The 20,783-nt window shown below is 47.5% G+C and overlaps 1 protein-coding gene across 6 annotated transcripts in view; it reads right to left on the bottom strand.

Moving 5' to 3' along the window:
• CACNA2D4 (calcium voltage-gated channel auxiliary subunit alpha2delta 4) overlaps positions 1 to 19,577 on the bottom strand; it is a 1,002,329-nt gene extending 982,752 nt beyond the window's left edge. For all 6 annotated transcript variants that reach the window (XM_085652199.1, XM_085652201.1, XM_085652202.1 and 3 more), the window contains exon 1: positions 18,247 to 19,577. In XM_085652199.1, coding sequence (XP_085508325.1) covers positions 18,247 to 18,395 — 149 coding nt within the window. In that variant the 5' untranslated portion in view covers positions 18,396 to 19,577. The remainder of the gene's footprint in view (positions 1 to 18,246) is intronic.
• Positions 19,578 to 20,783: the final 1,206 nt, after the last annotated feature.

The following is a 20,783-nucleotide window of genomic DNA, read 5'->3' as shown; positions in this document are numbered from 1 at the left end:
CTACTACCCTTGATTTGCTCTCTGAGAGAAAGAAAGGTTGGAACCTTTAACTACGCTGACACCCCCAGTTGATATTTGATATCAATTCATCTGCAGTTTCTGTGTCTAACTTTCAATCCACTCTGAATTTTATCAGCGAATGGATGGATAGCAAACAACTAAAATTGAATCCTGATAAAACTGAGCTGATCCCTACGGGTGGGCCAGACAACCCGTGGAACTCCAACTTTTGGCCTCCATTGCTGGGAAATCCCCCACTCCCAGCAAGCTCTACCAAGAGTTTGGGTATTGTGATCAGTAATGCTTTGTCTATGAAAGCTCAGATTGGCTCAGTGGTCTCTGCTTGTTTCTTTCAATTGCGAAGAATTAGGAAGATCAGTAGATTCTTGACCACTGAAGCCCTGACCTTGGTCATCCTCGCTCTTGTAATCTCCTGTGTTGATTACACCAATTCACTGTATGTTGTTATACCAGCATATCAATTACATCGCTTACAGCTGGTGCAGAACCAAGCGGCCAGGTTGATTTTTCATCAGCCTAAATGGCACCACGTCAGACCGTTGATGAAGAGTCTACATTGGCTTCCTGTGGCTAAATGTTGCGCCTTCAAGCTGGGATGTACCATCTTCAAAGCCCTCTCGGGTAATAGTCCAGCATTAATCTCTTCTAGGATCCAGCACTATACTCCTTCTCAGGACCTGCGTTCTTCCCATTTGAATTTGCTGGCTACTCCATCATTCAAATGCAAGACGTATGGGGGACTAAGATTCGTGGTCTTGGCCCCGCAGTTTTTGGAACTCACTTCCTGTGGAGCTGAGGTCTGTGACTCCTTATGCACATTTTAGGAAACAGCTTAAGACCTGGCTGTTCTCGCAGGCGTATGACTAAGTTAATTCTCTCGTTGTCGCAGCCTCTCCTCAGAAACCATTTGGTGTACGTGCGCTTAATAAGTGTCTTTAACATAACATAACAAGATCTGATGCCAGAAGTGGAAGGGTGCCTGCTATCCAATCAAGGCATTGAAGCAGGAGCAGGGAGCAGATAGACAAGAATGTTCACAGCAGATTTTCAACAAGACAGTGAGACCTAAGGAGTGTGCTGAGAATACAGAAACAGTGGAAAACATATACTGACACATTCCTAAAGAGATGCATGTCTACAGTCTGTTATGTGCTGTTTTGTGTGCTGTAAATTCTCCATTGAGGTTTGTTTCGAGGGCAACTTTTCTGAATGGAGGAAAAATACACCAACCTATAATGGCTACCATTAACCTCTTCCCCCGCCATATTAGATATATGATTTTCAGTCACCTTACCTCCAATTCATGCACCATCATGCTTCAATGCACAGTGTGCCATTACTTTAAGCTAGATTCATTGTATAAAAACAGTTGTCAGGGGCATCGGGACTATAACTCACCCTCAACGCAGATCTCTCAATCAAAGAACACATCAAAAAGGAAGCCGGGGGGGGGCGTGGCTAAGCCGCGAAGCACGATGGCCGCAGCTTAGCGGAGCTCTGCAACTCCCTATCATTCCCCGTCTATCCGATACAAATATCCGCAGTTCAAACGCGCAGTCCCTGGATGGGAAGGTGTCCTGTGCAAGATTCTGAAGTGGCAGACCCCGAACATCGATCGGAGGTGGAGAACTAGCTGCGTCTGAAGTGAGGCCTGGGTGAGGCGACAAAGCCGGGGCCTCGCGTGGTGGTGAAAGTGGCAAGCGAGCTTCTTCCCTGTAGCTCCACCGCGAAGAATCCTTGACCGGGGGGCTGTACGGTGTGCGTCCCTGCAAAGACCGACCCGGAACATTGACCTGAGAAGCAGACACGGAATCGACTGAGGCCTGGGTGGGGTGTAGATGCCGGGGCCTCGGGTGGAGATGCAGACGGTAAATAGCCTCGGATGCCCCGGTGGTCCGACCCGTGACTGACACTGCAAAATTAAGGCCCTATCGACCGGAGACGGTCCGGAGTTTCCTCCCCCCCCTTCATCGGGGTGAAGACAGCAGAGGTGTATGCCAGGTTCGAGAGGACGGCAAATCGTGATGGCGGCCTGCGGGAGAAACGAGAGACGGGATCCCGCATAGTGGCAGAGGCAGAGTGGGGGTGCCCTCACTTGGCCCACGATTTAGTGGCGGCTGCGTCGGCCGCGCCGCCAGTCTGGGGAGCTTATCTGTCCATGGTTATCGCCATGTGATGGCCTGGGGGCGGTAAAGAGGTGGAGGCCCATTCAAAGAAAGGTGACATCAACGGCACCCATTCCCTCACGACAACTGCAAAAAGGGTGCAATCGGTACACTCAGCCACCAGGAGCACCGCTACTCCTCTAAAGCACCATCCAATGTGAGCCGGGTCACATGCTGCTCCCACGGGTGCGCGCCTGACAGATTGCTTCCCCGGCACAGGGACTGGAGAAGTGATTGACCTGTGTCCCCCCAGCGGGCACCTCCATCGCAACCTGTCGCCCAGTGTGCACCGTTGACCTTTCACGGGGCGCAACTCACATTGCCTCTGTACTCCTGGCCCTCCCAGGTTGGGGCGTGGGTGAGCCTGGTCAGAAGCCAAGCGAACGCACGAGCCACGTGTCAAAACCGCCAGCACCTACCTGGTCTCCTCCTGGCTGCGGGCCGACCCTTGGGAGATCACCAACGGGCCCAGGTAGGGTGGCAGGGTGGTCACCACCGCCTGGAGTAAATCCGTACTGTTATCCTTGTCGTGATCCATCACTGTTGACACACCTGGGACAAGGTATTGAAGCGCAATGTTGCCAACTAGAGGCAGCAAACCTGTGCAGCAGAATAGACTGGACAGATACTCCCCAAAGCATTGGTGCCTGATCCCTCCCCTACGGGCAAGGGGTGGGGGAGCACAGGGAGAAGTAGACCCGGAACCCACGCTCAAAGACGTCCTAGAAGCGATCGCCGGGATCAAGACTTCACTAGAACATAAGATGGATGCCATTACCGTGGAGGTCAATTTGCTCCGAGTGGATATGAATAAAAATAATGAACGAGTCAAACAAGTTGATCTCACTACCGCAAGCCTAGTGGAAGATGCCTCCCAACTACAATCAGATGTCAAAGACCTGCAAACGTACCGGAAATTTGCAGAAACCAAACTGGATGATTATGAAGGACGCCTGCCGCGCAACAATGTTAGGTGTCCCGGAAAAATCTGAGGGGCAGGCCACGGATCTCATCATGGAAGATCTCATCCTTAATCACCTGCAACCCAATGGGCTCGGGAAATTTTGCGTCATCGAGAGAGCCCATAGAGTCCCCGGGGGTCGGCCGAAACCCGGGGTCCCCCCTCGTCCGATCCTGGCCAGGGTCCTCAACTTCCGAGACCGAGACGTTATACTCCAGCATGCCAGGGCGGGGCCAACCTTGAAATACGAAAACGCAGACATAACCTTTCTTTCCAGACTTCACCCAGCTAGTCCAGAGGCAGAGATACTCCTTTCTGGGGATCAAGAAGACACTGAGAGACAAAGGTTACAAGTACGCCATGCTGTTCCCAGCCAGGCTTCGAGTGGAGGCGGGCGGTAGGGCCTGGTTTTTTGAGCACCCAGAATCAGCGGTGGAATGGTTGGAGAGTCCCTGATTTGTGATCCAAATGATTCTGGGGTAAAACTGGTGGGGGGGGGGTGGGTGTGATCTAGAGGGCCGGGGAGACGTCGATTTGGGCCTATGGGCTAATTTGAGCAAGATGGTGAGTTGGAAATAGCGCAGGGGCACACTAGCAGATATACTTGTAAGTTATGAACCTTTCTCAAGCATAACATTGAGTGACATTTTGACTCGCACCTAACGGATTGCGCAATTGTATTCTCTGTGATGGGGGGATGGGGGGCATCACGTACCCCACTTTTCTACATTTAGTTGGCTTGTGGGGCGACAGGCACTCTGTAAGTTGGATCATGGGCAGTTTGAAGCCCAGAGTGCAGGGACGCAGGGAGGGCGGTGGTTGGGAGGGAATGTTAATGTTATTAAGTTTTGAAATCCATGCAGGATTTGTTCGATCGACTACACCAAGTTGTAATGCAGTGCAGGAGCGCTTTAATCACATAAGCTCAGATGGGTACACAGTGGGATGTAGGGGTTAGAGTCCTCAGCTGGAACGTCAATGGGCTTGGCGACAAGATCAAGCGTAGTATGGTCCATCAGTATATCAAAAGACAGGCCCCAGACGTTATCCTTTTACAGGAAACACATCTGATTGGGAACACATGCCATGCAATGAATAGGGGAGGATATAAATTAGTAGTGCACACAGGCTTCACAACTGGGTCACGAGGAGTGGGCATCTTAGTCAAGAACTCGTTCCCATTCACTGTACAAACCACATGGTCCGATAATCGGGGTAGATATGTGGGAGTTTCGGGTCTGTGGGAAGGTAGGACTATCACATTTGTTTCAGTGTATGTTTCCCCTGGCCTTCAGAGAGACGCATTTAAGGATCTGGGAGCAGTACTTTTGTCATTCCCGGAAGGCCTCCTTATGATAAGAGGAGATTTTAACGCAGTGGTGTTTGGAGCATTGGATCGTCACCCCCCGCCAGAAGTTAGACCCGCACAGCGGTGGCTGCCTGACTTCCTTGAGGCCATGGGATTGGTGGATGGAGGACAAATAACCCGGATAGGGCCCAATACACCTTCTTGTCAGGTGCTCATCGTGGTCTATCACGTATTGACTACATCCTACTCCCAGTGACGCAAGCGCCCGATATTCGGGAGATCCATCATTTAGGCAGAGGTATCTCAGACCATTCACCGATCTGGGTGCATGTGGTCCTGGGCCAAATGAGTGCAGGGAGAATTGCTCCCATTAATCTGTGGTATTTACATGACCCCGATATTAGAAAGAAAATAACTCAGGCCACGGACCTTTACTTCCAAGAAAATGAGGGATCTGTAGAATCAGCCCAAACTTTATGGAAAGCCTATAAATCAGTCATCCACGGGAAAGCTATATTCCTAATTGCAGGTAAAAAAAAAGACAAACAAAAAGATTTGGTGCGGGCAGAAGACGAAGTGCTCAAATTAGAAGAAGAGTTAGAGCTTGCAGTGACCCCTGAGAAGTTGCATCTCTTGAAGTTAAAACAAGATGAGTTCAAAGACATAGCAACAGATAGAGCTAGGGCGCAGGGGAGGGAAACACAGAGCAGAATTTATGAACAAGGAGATAAGGCAGGGAAGTTGATTGCATGGCTGGATAATAAGGAATGGGCTGCCAGTCTTGTACCTGAACTGAACGAAGAGGGTACCGACGCTGTCACTGACCCGCAGCAAATAGCCGACCGGTTTGCAAAATATTATCAGACGGTATGCCGTACGAAAGGGCAGTACACGGAAGAAGACAACAGTGCCTAACTCCGTGATATCGCACTCCCCACCCTAACAGGCGAGAATTGTGAATATCTTGAATCCGCTTTCTTGTATGATGAGCTGGCTCAGGCCAAACGGGCGATTCATTCCAGGAAAGCATCGGGCCCCAATGGCATACTGATCGAGTTATACAAGCTGGGACCGGATAAGATAGCTCCATACCTCCATTCAATGTTCATGGATAGCAGGGAAAAAGGGACATTTCCTATAGATCAAAGGATAGCCAACATTGTGACCATCCACAAAGAGGGTAAACCCAAAACCTGTTGTACATCCTATAGACCGATATCGCTGCTCAATGCAGAACCCAAGATCCTAGCAAAACTATTGCCGATACGTCTGGTAAAAGTGATTGATAGCCTAGTACATCCTGACCAATCAGGCTTCATGCCGCACCACAACACAGCCTTAAATCTACGCAGACTGCATGGAGTGTTGGGCAGAGCCATAACTATCCTAGAACCAGCAGTACTAGTATCACTAGACGCCACCATGGCGTTTGATATGGTGGAATGGCTGTATCTCTTTGCCGTACTAGACAAATTGGGATTCAGACTCCAATTCGTGAGCTGGGTCCGGCTATTATACTCAAAGCCCATGGCTCAAGTTGTCGTGAACAATCGCAAGTCAATGGCATTTCAACTAAGCCGCGGTACGCACCAGGGGTGTCCTCTATCACCACTCCTTTTTGTTTTAGCCCTGGCAGCATGGATCCGCAAAGATCCAGTGATCCGCGGTATGCGCTGGTCCCAGGACTGGGAAGATAAGATATCACCATATGCAGACGATATTCTGCTATATATGACCTCCCCGAGAGCCTCTTTAATATGCCTACTGGACATCCTAGCAGTGTTTGGCAGATACTCCGGGTTTACCATAAACTGGTCCAAATCCGTGGTTTATGTCTTGCAGGGAGAACCACCTGTTGTCCCGAGGAGCTGCCCGATCCAGATAGCGTCAGATGGCTTCAGTTACCTTGGCATATTTATTACATTAAGCTCCACGTTCCGCTTCACCCACAACCTCCTACCACCAATTCAGAGATTGAAAAGAGATATCAAAAACTGGAAGTCTTTGCCCCCTCATTGTTGGGTAAAGCTATCCTTTACAAAATTATGGCTCTGCCCCGAACTCAATGGATCCAGTTCCTAAATCATATTTGAAAGAGATAGAGAATCTTCAAAGAGATCTCTTATGGGACGGTAAACCCTGATTGCCTTAGCTAAACTCACCCTCAACTGGTACGACGGCGGCATCAGTCTCCCAGATATTAAAAATTATTATTGGGTGACCCATCTAGCTGCTATAAATCAGGGGATATACGGTCGTCCGGACGACCCTGGGTACGCCATGGATAGATGGCTCCTTCCTGGAGGGGACTACAGTAGAGCACTCTATTCCAGGCCCAGTAAATATCCCCTCACGGGTCCGACCACACACTCAGTCCACATATGGCATGTGGTGAACAAACACCTGGGATGGGACCGCAGACTCACCCTGGCAACTCCCCTCTGGAATTCCGAAAATCTGGGAAACCTGTGGCAAACCAAGGGGTTTGATACATGTGACCTTATTGGAATTTCTCAGATTAAAGACCTCTGGGTCAAAGATGAAATCCTCCCCTTTACCTCCCTTCAACAGCAATATAGCCTGACAGACACTGAGCATTATAGGTATCTCCAAGTCCGACACGCCCTCCACGCTCACCTCACTAGTAAGTCCCCACTCCCAGACGCCTCCCCTTTGGAGGATAGAATACTTGATGGCCATCTTCCCGAAAAAAACATCTCCCTGATCTACAAAAAACTAATTAACAATATGGAAGACCCGCTCCAGTCCCTCAAGGAGAAATGGATGAGGGACGGCCTAGAACTGGATGAGGAAGACTGGCGAGAGGCGGTCTCCTCCCCGAGGGAGGTGGCGATCCAGGCCAGGTTACGTTTAGTACAACTTAAAATTCTACACAGGATCTACATCACTGGGCTGAGTTTGGTCCGTATGGGCAGGACAGACAGTGGGGAGTGCAGACGTGGATGTAGGGAGGTTGGCACCTTTATCCACATTATATGGGAATGTGAACGGATACAAACTTACTGGCATGCCCTACATCGCTCTCTTCGTGAGGTACTCACAATTGACTTACAGCCGGAAGCACGCAGGTGCCTCCTAAACATTTAGGAACTGATGGACCTTACCTCTTACACTAAGCAATGGGCAACTCTGGCAGTAATGATCGCAAAAAGAAACATAGCACAAAACTGGGGGGTCCACAAACCGCCCACAATAGGAAAATGGAAGGAAGATTTAGACTGGTGCATGTTCCGGGAAAAATCAGTCTATGTAGCCAGAGAGTGTCCCAAGAAATGGAACAGGGTGTGGGGGCCTTGGATCTCATATAGAGGTCATATTTGCACCCCACCGACACCACTGAATGAAGACGAGACTCTTGTAACCCCCTAATGGTCATATATTGTTCATTGTGACTTGATTCTCTGTGACCCAAGTTGGAAACTTGGAAGATGTACTGCCTCCTGCACATGTGTTGATGTGGTATGTGATGTCGATGATGTTTAGTAAAAATAATTATTTTTTTTTTAAAAAGAAAGCCATGGCATTGTGATAGCAGCTCTCCCTAATAGAAAAAGGGTAAGACATCTACCAAAAACCAACTTCAGGGTGAATGTACAAACTTCGGACCTCTGTTACCTAGACAAAGGAAATGCGCTATGCAGCTGCCTCCCTGCAACCACTTTGACACCCTTCAGGGGCATCCTACATGCTTCAGTACATCTCATCAAAGACCTAGCTTAGAAAATAACTGCCGGAGGCAGGATGTGCCGGACCCGGTGCCAGGAGATAACTAGACTGGTGATGAAGAAATGTAAGAAAGAAAAGACTAGAAAGCAGGCATTCTCCGTCCGTGCTCACAGGACCTGGAACAACTTCCCCTTCAACAGCAAAACGGCTTCAACTCTCCTCCAAATCAAAAAGGATCTGAAAACCCCTCTCTTCAGAGAGCACTAACATCGCATAGAATAAGAACTTATGTTTTTGTGATCAGGGGCACTCGCCAAGGATGCCCCCTTGCTCTTTATTATTCCCATGGCCCCCTGATCCACTACTTCCAGGTATGCCACCTACATAGAGGACCACAATTTCATACAGGCCCACTCCTGGCATCAATGTATGAGGAGGACATCTTACTATTTGTCCGATATCCTCCAAAGCATCTCTTTCCCATCATACGAGAAAAATCTACTACGGGCACCTTTCTGGCCTTTCTATAAACTGGAGCAAATCAGAACTTTTCCCACTCACAGATGCTACAGTCCCCTGTGATCTGGAATACCCCCTCCGTTGGTGTTCGGATTCCCCCAGGTACCTGGGTATCATCCTACACTGACAGAAGGAGGAAGTGATATGTCAGAACTATGGCCCCACCATCAACAACTCACTGCGCAGATAGACAGATGGATCACATTACCATTGCCCACTGCAGGGCGGATCGCCAAGATCACAATGGTAGTAATCCTGCACTTCTAATACCTAGTTCTAAACATAATGATTGCACTAACCAATAACTTCTTTGCCGCCCCGCGCAGTCTCCTGGCACGCCTCATATGGTCGGGCCGACGTTCCAGAATCAAATGGGAGACACTGGCCCTCCCACATGACTGAGGCAGTTTCGGTGTCCCGGATTTTCAGTTATACTCTTTAGTGGCGCATTGTCATTTTTCTTCTTACTGGTATCCTCAAAACGCCAGGCTCCCCTACTTGAAAGAAGAACAAGACCAGGTAGACCAACTTCCCCTGTCCTCGATCCTGCCCCCGTGACTCCCGCGCGAGCCTTCAGACATACAAACACTATCTATGACCTGCTGGGCATGGACCAAACTCCAAAGATACCTGGATGGCGGGTTACTGTGCTCCCCAAACATAGCTCTCATCAACAATGCATGACCACCACTGACTCATGGAGAAGCTCGTCCAGCCTACTCTGGTAGCTCATCTGCTGCACACAGTGGGAGATCGCTTCACAAATGGCAAAGTGGACATGAACACCGCACTCACAACCATGGGGGACTCTACACACATGGACAACTTTGTTCTCCTCCGCCTACACAGTACTCTACATGAAAAACTGACCACATACCCCGAAAAACCAGCTAACCCCCCCCTAACTTTAGTGATATCGACCACGGACAGGAGCAGATTAGTCTCTCGACTGCCAATCATGCCTTGCGGAAAAAGCCAGCGAGGATAATCAAATCCTGAGCTGCATGGGAATGTGACATGGGACAGCCCATACCAAACAAAACCTGGCGATAATGTTGCACACAAACGAAATTGGTTTCCACCAACAATAAGCACAAACTACTCCACTACAAATACTTGCACTGGGCGTAAAACACGCCAAAGGCTTTGGCACAGCTAGATGCGTCAAGGTCACATCGATGCACCAAATGCACAGCTGACTATGCAGATTTTGCACATCTGGTTCGGAACTGCACTGCTATCAATGCATTTCATTTTGGGGGGCTATTTTTGCCTTTATATCCACCATGATAGAACACACCGTTGATCCAAATCTGCTGATGGCGCTCCTGGGATATGTCAAGCTGTTAAGTGCATAAGTGAGACCTTTCACCGCCATAGCACTGCTGCTGGCTGAGTGACTTACAGCCCCATACCAGGGCAGCAGCAGGGCTCCTAACACGGATGATTGGCTGAAAGATATGACGCACTGCGATGCTACCAGTGAACTCTACGCCTCATTACAATCACCAAACTCTAGACCCAAGGACATTTGGCAGCCCGTCCGTGCCTATCTTTTAACTCTAAACACTTATGCCACTGATGATATCACTGACTACAAGAAATAATCCATACCAGTTGTCAACCCCATGACACAATACTCAACAGACTGCATGTGCATATGTTACTCCTTTCATCATCGCTATCCCCAGGCCCCTACCCCAATGTATCCCCCTGATTAGACCCCCAGTTGCCTGCTATCTCTCCTTTCGCATAATGAAGCATGTGTTTACCACATGCACTGTGAGTGAGGATGTACTTATATGATCTGTGCAGCAATGTTTGTCTTTGCAAACTGAAAATAAATGTATATATATTTAAAAAAAGGACTTTTGTTTAATCTGCCTGAAGTAAATGTACACGGATTGTTTCCTGGGCTTCACACCTATTGCTTTCCGGCGAGGCTTGTGCTATGCACATAACACTAAATAGCATAACATAGCATCTCTACTGTGCAGGGTTACAGGCTAGATTTGCCCAGCTTCAAGAACTGAACAGCAGCTGATACTTTTATCAACCTGAGTTGGACCAGCCAGAATGTAGCACCGTGACTGCAGGTTGCCAGCAAAACACTATTGCAGGGTTCTCCAAAGTCGGTCCTGAAGGGACAGATCCATTCCAAATTTTTAGCATGTTCCCATTTAGATAAATGTAGTTATCTTAAAAATCTGGCATGGATCCGACCCTCCAGGACCGACTTTGGGGAACCCTGCACTTTAGCATCCACTTAAGTTGCTCAGCTATCTTGCAGGATTTATTTAAATTCCAATTTAACTTAAGTCTTTCTTCTCCATACCCTAACGTCCCGTCCATGTATAATGTCTTCTGGGTTTGCTCGGAGGGGCAGACTCTGAAATATCCCCAAGTTTGGAGATGAGGCCTGCCTTCCATCAGATTCCTGGGAATTCTCCTATACATGTGTGAAGAAACACTAAAGGGATCTCAGTTCTCACTCATTACGAGTGACAATCACACATTTGGTAGTAAGGCTGCAGTTTCACCCACAACAGGTTACATATCACACATTGTGGAACAACTTAGAATTACCCACTGAACTCAGCTCTTATCGTAGTTCTACTGAGTGAAAAGCAGCTCCTTGAAGCTTTAGAGGCTATAGGATGGGATTATATCTCAGGGGAGACCTATGGCAGACCTTGATATTTAAAGGGAGGTTCCACTACTTGTTATAACCCTTAAAACTCCTTTTGTGGTGTCTTAGTGTTAGTCTATTCATGTTACATGTTGATTTTCTTTTACTTTTTGCTGGTCACGTTCTGTTTTGTTATTGACTTCAATAACTCAGCGACATCCTACGCTGTAATGTCATCTAATATGCTAATTACTTCTCACTCCGAAAAACTACCAAACCATGAGAGACCGTTCACTATCACCAGACAGATTTCAGCATACACAGAACACTCACCAACAGACACATACATTAACAAGCACTTACTAATGTAGCCGACTCTCAGGGACTTACAGCACTTACTTATATTGTGACACCTCAAGACATGCAGAGAAATTCCTTAAACCAATCACATATTCTCCTAGCCCATCGCTTTAAACTCTACAAGCGATCGTGTTTAAATTCAGATGGTGGTGAGGTGTGAACTTTCTGCCTCAATGTGTTAGGCCAGGTTAATAATGTGAACGCCACAAGAGTGACTGGTTGTTCATCAGTTTCATTGAAAAGTGCAGTGACGCATGGCCTGTCAAAGGAGTGTCTGTTTGAGAAGAACGTGCACACATGCACATCTTTCCTGAACCCCTTGTCTGTAATCACTTTCCTGTTCTGCTTTGTCAACAACCGCCAAACCCTGAATCAGGAAGTGACATCAGAGGAGGCCAGGAAGTGACAACAGGGGGGACCAGGAAATGCAGTTGACGGATCCGTTACATCACTTAAGTGCAAAGTAAAAAGCTTTGTTCTCTTGTAGTTTTAAAGCTCAAGACAAACTGGCCATTTACTTTGCATCGTAGCTGCTGGAACAGATCTGGCGCTTCACTCTTCTCCTTTTCTAATGTTATTTCTTTCTTGAAAGGACGTAGCAGTTCACAAAACGGATGACAGCACCTAAGTAAGAACAAGCATTGGCACAGCCAATAGGTCTCGCCTTTGGGACCTATCGAGTGTTTAGCCATGCAGCACCTTATCCTGGGTGCTGTGCCACTAGGAATGGACTAGCTGTACAATCATCACACACTGGGTCATGCAGTCTGATTCAGGAGCACATTCTTGCCTCTGCCACCCGATTCTTCTTCCTTGGTGGCATTTGGGAATTAAAAGCAACAACAGGAGGGGTAGGTCAATTGAAGCAACTAAGTGAGGGTGGGAGAGAACTGAAAGCAAAGTTGAGAGGATGAGGGGGATTGAAAGTAGTAATGGGAGAGGGGGTTTGAAAACATGGTTCTCAAAACTAATGTTTCCAGACTGCAGAAGATCACACGTGCATCAGGGCAACCTTGTGACTGGCAGATAGTGCATTACAATTAGCGCGGGGTAGATATTATTAACAAAGATGGATGCAATGTGACATATACACTTTAAAAATGTTGTGGGCTACTTCTGGAAATCCTCATATGAAACTGCGCCTACCAAGTTTTGATATTTATCTGCAGTGGTTGGAATCAGATTTGTTGGTGCTCTCAAAGTCCATTACTACCGCCCCCTTGAGCGGTGCACTAAAAGCACACACAAATGCACTTAACTGTACAGCACACATGCGATGCTAGATTTTCGCATACAGCCAAATTATAGCATTTATCTGTAGACTATCAAAACTCCGAGGATACATGTGCATCACAATAAAACTATGCAGTTAATATAAAAGAACCACAACCAAATTACATTAAAACAAGCAAATGTGAGTTACAAACCATAAAGCCAATGGTATGCAATGGGCAGAAGGCATTCCTAGGATAGCTTTCTAAATGTCCCAAAGATGGTTTTAGCAAGCCAGACTAGGCTGCGACCTAAAAAGGGTGTGGAAGACAGAAGTAGAAAAGAAGGCTAGGAGAGTGAAAGAAAAAGCGATGGAGATGAGAGATAAGTGAGTCAGAGGGACTGAAGAGAATGATGTACCAAGAAGCAAAAAACCCAAAAGCAGAAAACTAAAAGCTTAAAGTCGCAGTGTAACAAAGGCTTTACAATAAAAAAAAGTCCTCTCAACCGGAAAAAATATGTATTACTGAATTCAGTGCAGATGCTATATATACCTTATTAAAAATGGGACACCGCTAGGCAAGAAGGGGGGGCACATCTCATATGCATAGTGCAGCATGGATAACTAATGCACCCTCACCTATAGGTTGTGGTACTCTCCTTCACTATCAGTTCCTCGATGTGGGTTTTTTTCCCATCATGTTGGGGAAGTCACCTTTGTGGCCCATCTGAGGGTGGATCGGAAATGTTTAAGGACATTCCAGCCACGTCACTTACCGTGCACATGCGACACACGGAAGTCTAAATTAGAAAAGTCCATCAGGAATGAAACAAACAGTCCTTACAATCATGCGTCATGGTAGGGCGGTTTACATAAGTTCTTAATGCTGCTTTAGCTATACATATAGATAATAGGCGTACCGATGCTGAAATTTATAGAAACAGCGAGAACACAACCCTAAAGGGGTATTTCATTTTGAAACCATATACTGTCCTGATGTGTCCTTCCTCTGGTGATGAGGGGGTACCAGGGCTCGGGGAAGGGGAGTGGGTGAGGGAGTGTAGACAACTGTGCACATAAGGACGCAACGACCCTTAAATGTGGGTAAAAAAGGGTGCGAGTACCCATATGTGCACACGAGCATATTGATACCCCTACACGAGTGTGCACTAGGGAAGGTGCACTAAAATGTATATAAAGTGCTTGTGACCCTAGCCAAATATGTGCCACAAGTGATTCTGGCCCTAGATGTGCATGCATAAGTTCGTTGGCGCTGTCATCATGTCTGCAAAAAGTATGCTATGCCCGCAGAGCGGGTAAAGATGAGAGTGAACGTGGGTACAGGCGGAGGGCACTGATGCCTACAGCGCCTGTGCACCACCGCACAGGTGGCTACCACTAACTTGCCCCGTCGGTGTGTATACCAGGGTCTCTGCTGGGCAAAGCTGATAGTGGCACAAATAAAAAGAGAAACATAATAAAGTAACAGCAGCCGGCCATACGGAAAGCTGCTAGCAAACTAGAAAGAGTGGGGTGGTGGAGCATGTGAAAGTGGACACCGTGTTAAAGTGAAAGCGGGCACCCGTGTTACAGTGAAAGTGGGCGCCCGTGTTGTTATTGAAAGTGGGCACCCATGTGATTGAAAGCGGGCGTCCGGGTTAAGGAGAAAGCAGGCGCCCATGTTGTTAATTTAAAAACACATAAGATAAGATAAAGCGCGACCGTATTGCTTAAAAAAAACACAAGCGGTTCCAGCTGTAGCAGCGCATGTCCTGCCTGGAGTAAGAGAAACGCAATAAAGAAAATAGTGCTTACAGAATAAATAACACGTACCATGTAACAACCGAAGTAAAAGGGCCAGTCGCTATGGGAGGTTACAAATGAAGACAAGGCGGTACTAAGGAGGGACTAACAAGCCTATATACGAATCAGAAGTCAACATTTACGAAGGACAATGACTGCTACCTTTCTCTATCCAAATAACTGAAAAACATATCCACCACTCAAATTACTTTCATATTTCACTATACTAATTTTCAACACTAATCCTGTATGGGTTCCGGAGTAGCTTGCTACACACCAAAAAAGCGCTTCAACACCCCATCAGGGGTAACAAGCACTATATAAATGCAAACCTTTTTCCCTCTTCTATCCCTCCGCTATCATTCTCACTTCAAATAACTGACTCATATCAACCACTCAAATTACTTTCATATTTCATTTTACTAATTCACTACCAATCCTTTACGGTTTTCTGGAGTAGCGTGCTACTCGCCAAAAAAGCGCTTCATCAGGGGTAACAAGCGTTATATAAATACAGACCTTTTTTACCTTTTCTATCCTTCCGCTATCCTTCTGAATCCAAATAACTGACTAACCTATCCAGTACTCAAATTACTTTCATATTTCACTATACTAATTCAACACTAATCCTTTATGGGTTCCGGAGTAGCGTGCTACTCGCTGAAAAAGCACTTCGACACCTCGTCAGGGGTAGTAAGCACTATATAAATGCAATTACAATAGAACACAATACAAGCCAATGACAAATATGGGCAGATAGTGGGCGGGGCTTCAAGTGCATATTCCAATACAGCATGCCTCGCAGAGCAGCGCATGTGCGCTGCCTCTAGGCTCGACCTAAAAATCACTACTAAAAAGCTATCAAAGGGTGCTTTGATTGGTACATCAAGCGGAAGATAAAATGTTAATAGTAGAGACTAACATGAACCAATATTGAAAAAGTGTACATGCCCTTTAAATTGGCAAATGAAACACTAGGATCCCTAGTTCTAACCTGTTTTCTCACTGGACCAAATTGTGTGATTCTGGACAAATTGTGTTCTCTTCCTGAGCTTCAGAGTAACCCTCAGCGTTGAGCTAGATGAAAAACTAAGCCATTGTCGTGCCATTAACATTTTCAATCCTATTCAGCACAAAAGGAACTGGATGAGTGGTGAAACCCCTTTTTGCTCAACTGTTAACTTTGAGTAGCTCTTACAAATATAAATGTTGTGTTGCAGTTTGTTGCACAGCAAACATTATCCTGGTACTGTGTGTAATACTCGGCACATCATGCACACAAGTCATACATATGTTTCGAAGTCTCTGCTCTCCTTGGAGAGACATACAAACACCTATGCAGCCATGGTGTCTATCAAACTGAAATACACCCACAGCACCAGCTAGGCTGGGCGCATCATGTGGCGATCCAGGGTCAGAGGAGGAATTGTGAACCTCAAGTCAGAAACTTATCATGAACAAACAACATCTCGAGACAAAGACAAACATAAACTATAAAATTAACCGAAGAGTAGCAACCAGTATCAGACAACCAAAGACCAATGAAAATGTATGACACCCATCAAACAATCACTGACACCAAGATACACGCCAATGGAAAGTCAGGCGCAGCTAGTAACAGATGTAAAATAACACCCAGGCACTGCCAAACACCCAACAACATTCACTATCAGGTTCTCTAAGACCGAGGAGACATTGTCAGACACAAGACAAACAAGCATTTTCAATGCAACAGGTCTCGCATTATTAAAGTTTGAGCTGTTGGCATTTCTAAAAATAATGCAACACCAATAGCAGCTCAAAGATTCAGTAATGTGAGACCTGCAATTGCAATTGTTATTTTTTTTTTTTTTTTTATATAGCACAAACTTGAGTGAAAGGTGTGTATTTCTGTTGCATTGAGTACAGTGTAATTGTGTTGTGTTAATATGTGTCACAGAGTGGTATGTGGGGTGTATTTATGTTGTATTGAATACAGTGTAATTATGTGATGTGTAATCACACAACCACACACAACCACACACACACAACCACACCCACAACCACACACACACACAACCACACACAACCACACACACCCACAACCACACACACACAACCACAAACACAACACACACACACCCACAACCGCACACACAACCACACACACATCCACCACAACCAACCACACACACAACCACACACACAACCACACATACAAACACACACACACACTCAACCACACACACAACCACACACACAGCCACACACACAACCACACACACAACCACAAAGGCAACACACACACAACCACACACACACAACCACACACAATTACACACACACACACACACAACCACAAAGACAACACACACAACCACACACACAACCACACAAACAACCACACACATCCACACACACACCACACACACACAACCACACACACAACCACACACAACCACACACAACCACACACACACAACCACACACACACACAACCACACATACAACCACACACACACAACCACACAAACACACACAACCACACACAAACACACACACACAACCACACACACACAACCACACATACAGAACCACACACACACAACCACACACAACCACACACACACACACACAACCACAAACACACACACAACCACACGCAACCACCCAACCACACACACAACCACACACACAACCACAAGCAGACACACACACACCACACACACAACCACACACAGCCACCCACACAACCACACACAACCACACACAACATAACCACAACCACACACACAACCACACACACACTCAACCACACACACACAACCACACACACATGCGCTTAAAAGCAAAGGCAGAATGTTTCGTTATGCATCTCCGGTCATGCAGCCATCATGAGCATAGGTGCGGGCAACACGGCGGCACGTCACCCACATCGAAGAAACACACACGGTTGCATGCAGACATTACTGACGCGAAATAGCACACACGCAGGAGCACATGGTCTCACAGAGTGACTCTCCCAGCTAGACATGCTTACATATATGTAATGCTCATGCGCGCACACACAGATAAACCCACAGCGCACATATCTCCTTCGCAAAGCAAGCTAACTCCTGGCCGGCACCACAGCGTCGTAGGAGTGATGCAACAGCAGGCCCCAGGCCGACCGTGCCAAATGTTCCTGTTTTCTGTTCAATACAACAAATGGAATTGGAAAAATCGCAGAAAAATAAGTTGCAGAGACTGAATGTGAAATGGAATAAAAGCACCTCTCTGGCTGCGGACTCCCATTAACCCATCCACCCCCGGACTGGAGCCAGCCTCGAAATGTCTCTGGCGACGAGCAGCGTCTCTGCATCTGATTACAGTCTACGCTAGCGGCAAAAAACGGGCCTGTGACAAGATCATAACCACATACAAATAAATGCAATCGAACAAGCCATGCGCCTCGCGCAGAAAGGACCACTGAGTAAGCGCTAACTGACTTTTCCTCCATGCTCGACTCTTTGGCAGCATTACAACATAAGCCGAAACGATTAAAAATTGGATATTTTTGCGTCGGTTGCCTTGAAGTCTAAGGATAGACGGAGAGCTTACGTTTCCACCGGCAGGGTCCCTGGCTTCAGCACAGCCGCCGCGGGCATCGGACAGCTGGGCACCACAATCCACAGTAAGGCCCACAGCTTCCACGTCCGCCACCCCTGGCTCCAGCCATGGTGCCCTGTCTTCTTTCTCTGCCAATCCATGGCTGGAAACCACCAGCTGAGGCGCCAACAGTCTGAAAGACACTTAATCTGCCCAACGCAAGCCCGGCGTGGTCCCCTCCCATGGGGGTTACAGAAGAAGGTGAGGTGTCCGCCTGGTGTCAATCATCGAAGGCAGGTAAGCGGGCAGCGCCTTCTCCCCCCAGCTGGTGCCAGTTTGGTAGGTTGAATGCGGGGTATGCAAATCTGAGTGTGACCGACTGGTTGGCCAGAGGTTCAAAAGAAGATGCGCCCAACTCAACAATTCATTCATTCGAGGACAACAGAAGGAGTTTCATTGAGGTGGGCATTGATACGTGTAGTGTCAATATATAAAGTGCTTGTCAGTTGCAATAAGGCGCTAGGCAAGGACCCAAGACATGGTATCCAGGTTACCGAGTCTCTTTGGTAAATGTAAATGGCTTCTGGATGTTGGCGTCATCCCACCCTCGTGGTCAAAGTTTGTTTCGATGATGTCTACTGATTGCTAAGGTTAGCCATGCAAGCAGGGGAGAGCCCGGGGCTCTTCATTTTGCTGAAACCCTCATAAGCCTCTGTACCCGCGCCTGCATTTAAGGGTCATAGGGCGCGGATCCCGTATGAAGTTGAAGGCCAGGGTGTGTTTTCAGGTGACTCGGTGCCGGGTTTTGGCTATGGAAGGGTCCGTGCCCGCTCAGGGGATCAGGGCACACCTGCCCGTTGCAGTCAGTGCAGGGCACCGCTGGTTTGTGCAGAGTTAAGGACGCGCGATGATCCGGCCTCAAGGCGCTCGGGGTACCATGCACGTGGAACTCGTGAACGGGGATGACCGCCTCTCTGCCTCGGGTGCACTGCTGGGGTTCGTCCAAAGAAGAAGATGTGATGGATGGTCTATCAGAGACAACCCATTGCGGGATCCCGGGAGTGGAGGATTCTGAGAAAAGCAAGTGAGTCGCCAAAGAGCCCAAAAGTCTCTGGAGCGCGAGGCCGGCGCGCGCTGTCCCGGGACGTGGCGAGGACCGGAGGTGAAGGACGGAGTCAGGCCGAGGAGAGGGCGCAGGTCGTTGGCGCTCCGAGCCGGGGCCGCTGCGTCCGGGGAGCCGTAGTCATCAGAGAGCGCGGAGGGGCTTCTGTCCCTCCGTGCGCCAGCAATAATCCACGGGCGCTAATCCCACAGCGCGCAGAAGCAGGAACAGCAGCTCCCCGGAGGTGGAGTGGGATAAAGTCACAGAGGATTACTCTGATTTCTGGAGACAGGGGCTGAGCCCGCCCAATGGCTGGGCAGCCTGCGAGGGCAGCCGCCTTATAAGGGGGAGAGGGTGGGCTGCGGGGCTGATCTCTGGTGCCTCTGGGAAGCGCGGCGTTACACGCCGTCCTGTCACTTTATCGGGCTCGGGGCCCCTTGTACGCAGGATACATGGCTTTAAACATCCTGGTACATGGCTTTAAACATCCTGGTACATGGCTTTAAACATCCTGGGCTCTAGCTAGCTCCGTGGATAAATGCGCCTGCTGCAGAGACCTCTGGGTCACAGCTAGATGTGATCCCCAGAGGGATGACTCAGTAATTTAATTCCTCGGAAATTGATAACATGCTCACAGTTTAGTTCGTAAAAATTACGCCTGTGATTACGCCAACTAGTAATCCCTGTTTTCTCTGCTAAAGTTGTGACTGATGGTCTTTTATTTGCTTGCTAAAAGGGTGGAGGGGGGTAAAACAATTCACGGTTATACTGTCAATTTAGTCATATTCTAAAGGACCACAGACTCCGAATTTTAATTCTGTTGGTTTATTATAAGGCCAAAAATAATTGAATATAAACACACCTCAATATTAGAGTATATAGATACATGAAAATCAATACAGAGCCGAGTCTACGAATATAATTAATTCGTCATAAAAAGCATAAAGTGATGAACTCCATGATCAGAATACAGCATAGAACAGAAGCTGAGTCCAATTCCCTTTTCATCTGGGAGGAAAACAAAAACAAAATCTCTTTCCCTACACTGCTCTAAATGAGGGTCCTATCAATCTCTCTTGTCATATTCCAAAGGTGTCAGCACGTGTTGACTTCCTAAGAAGTACTCACGTCAAATAGATCTGATAGCTTAAAGCTATGGAGCTCGCTCTAAGATGCTCCTTCTCCTCCGTAAACAAGCCGAAGACCCTCAAATCTGTCCCTACACATCATACAAAAAGACAAAGTTCAGCCTCTAATACATCATATGATAAAACTTTCCAATGCTATGTTTTCGGTAGCTTTCCACAGGAGCCTTAATTAATTTTTCTTCGTCTTCCAGTGGCCTTGGGCTTCAGATAGGCCAGGCACGAAAGGAGTCCTCCCTTCTCACCTTCCAGACTTCTTCAAATACATTCCGGGTATCTCCTTAAATCTAAGAGTAACAAGG

Source organism: Triturus cristatus, chromosome 4_1 (assembly GCF_964204655.1).
Source record: "Triturus cristatus chromosome 4_1, aTriCri1.1, whole genome shotgun sequence".
In the NCBI taxonomy this organism is placed as follows: Eukaryota; Metazoa; Chordata; class Amphibia; order Caudata; family Salamandridae; genus Triturus; species Triturus cristatus.
Note: the sequence above shows the minus strand (reverse complement) of the source record. Positions and strands in the feature narration are given on the sequence as shown.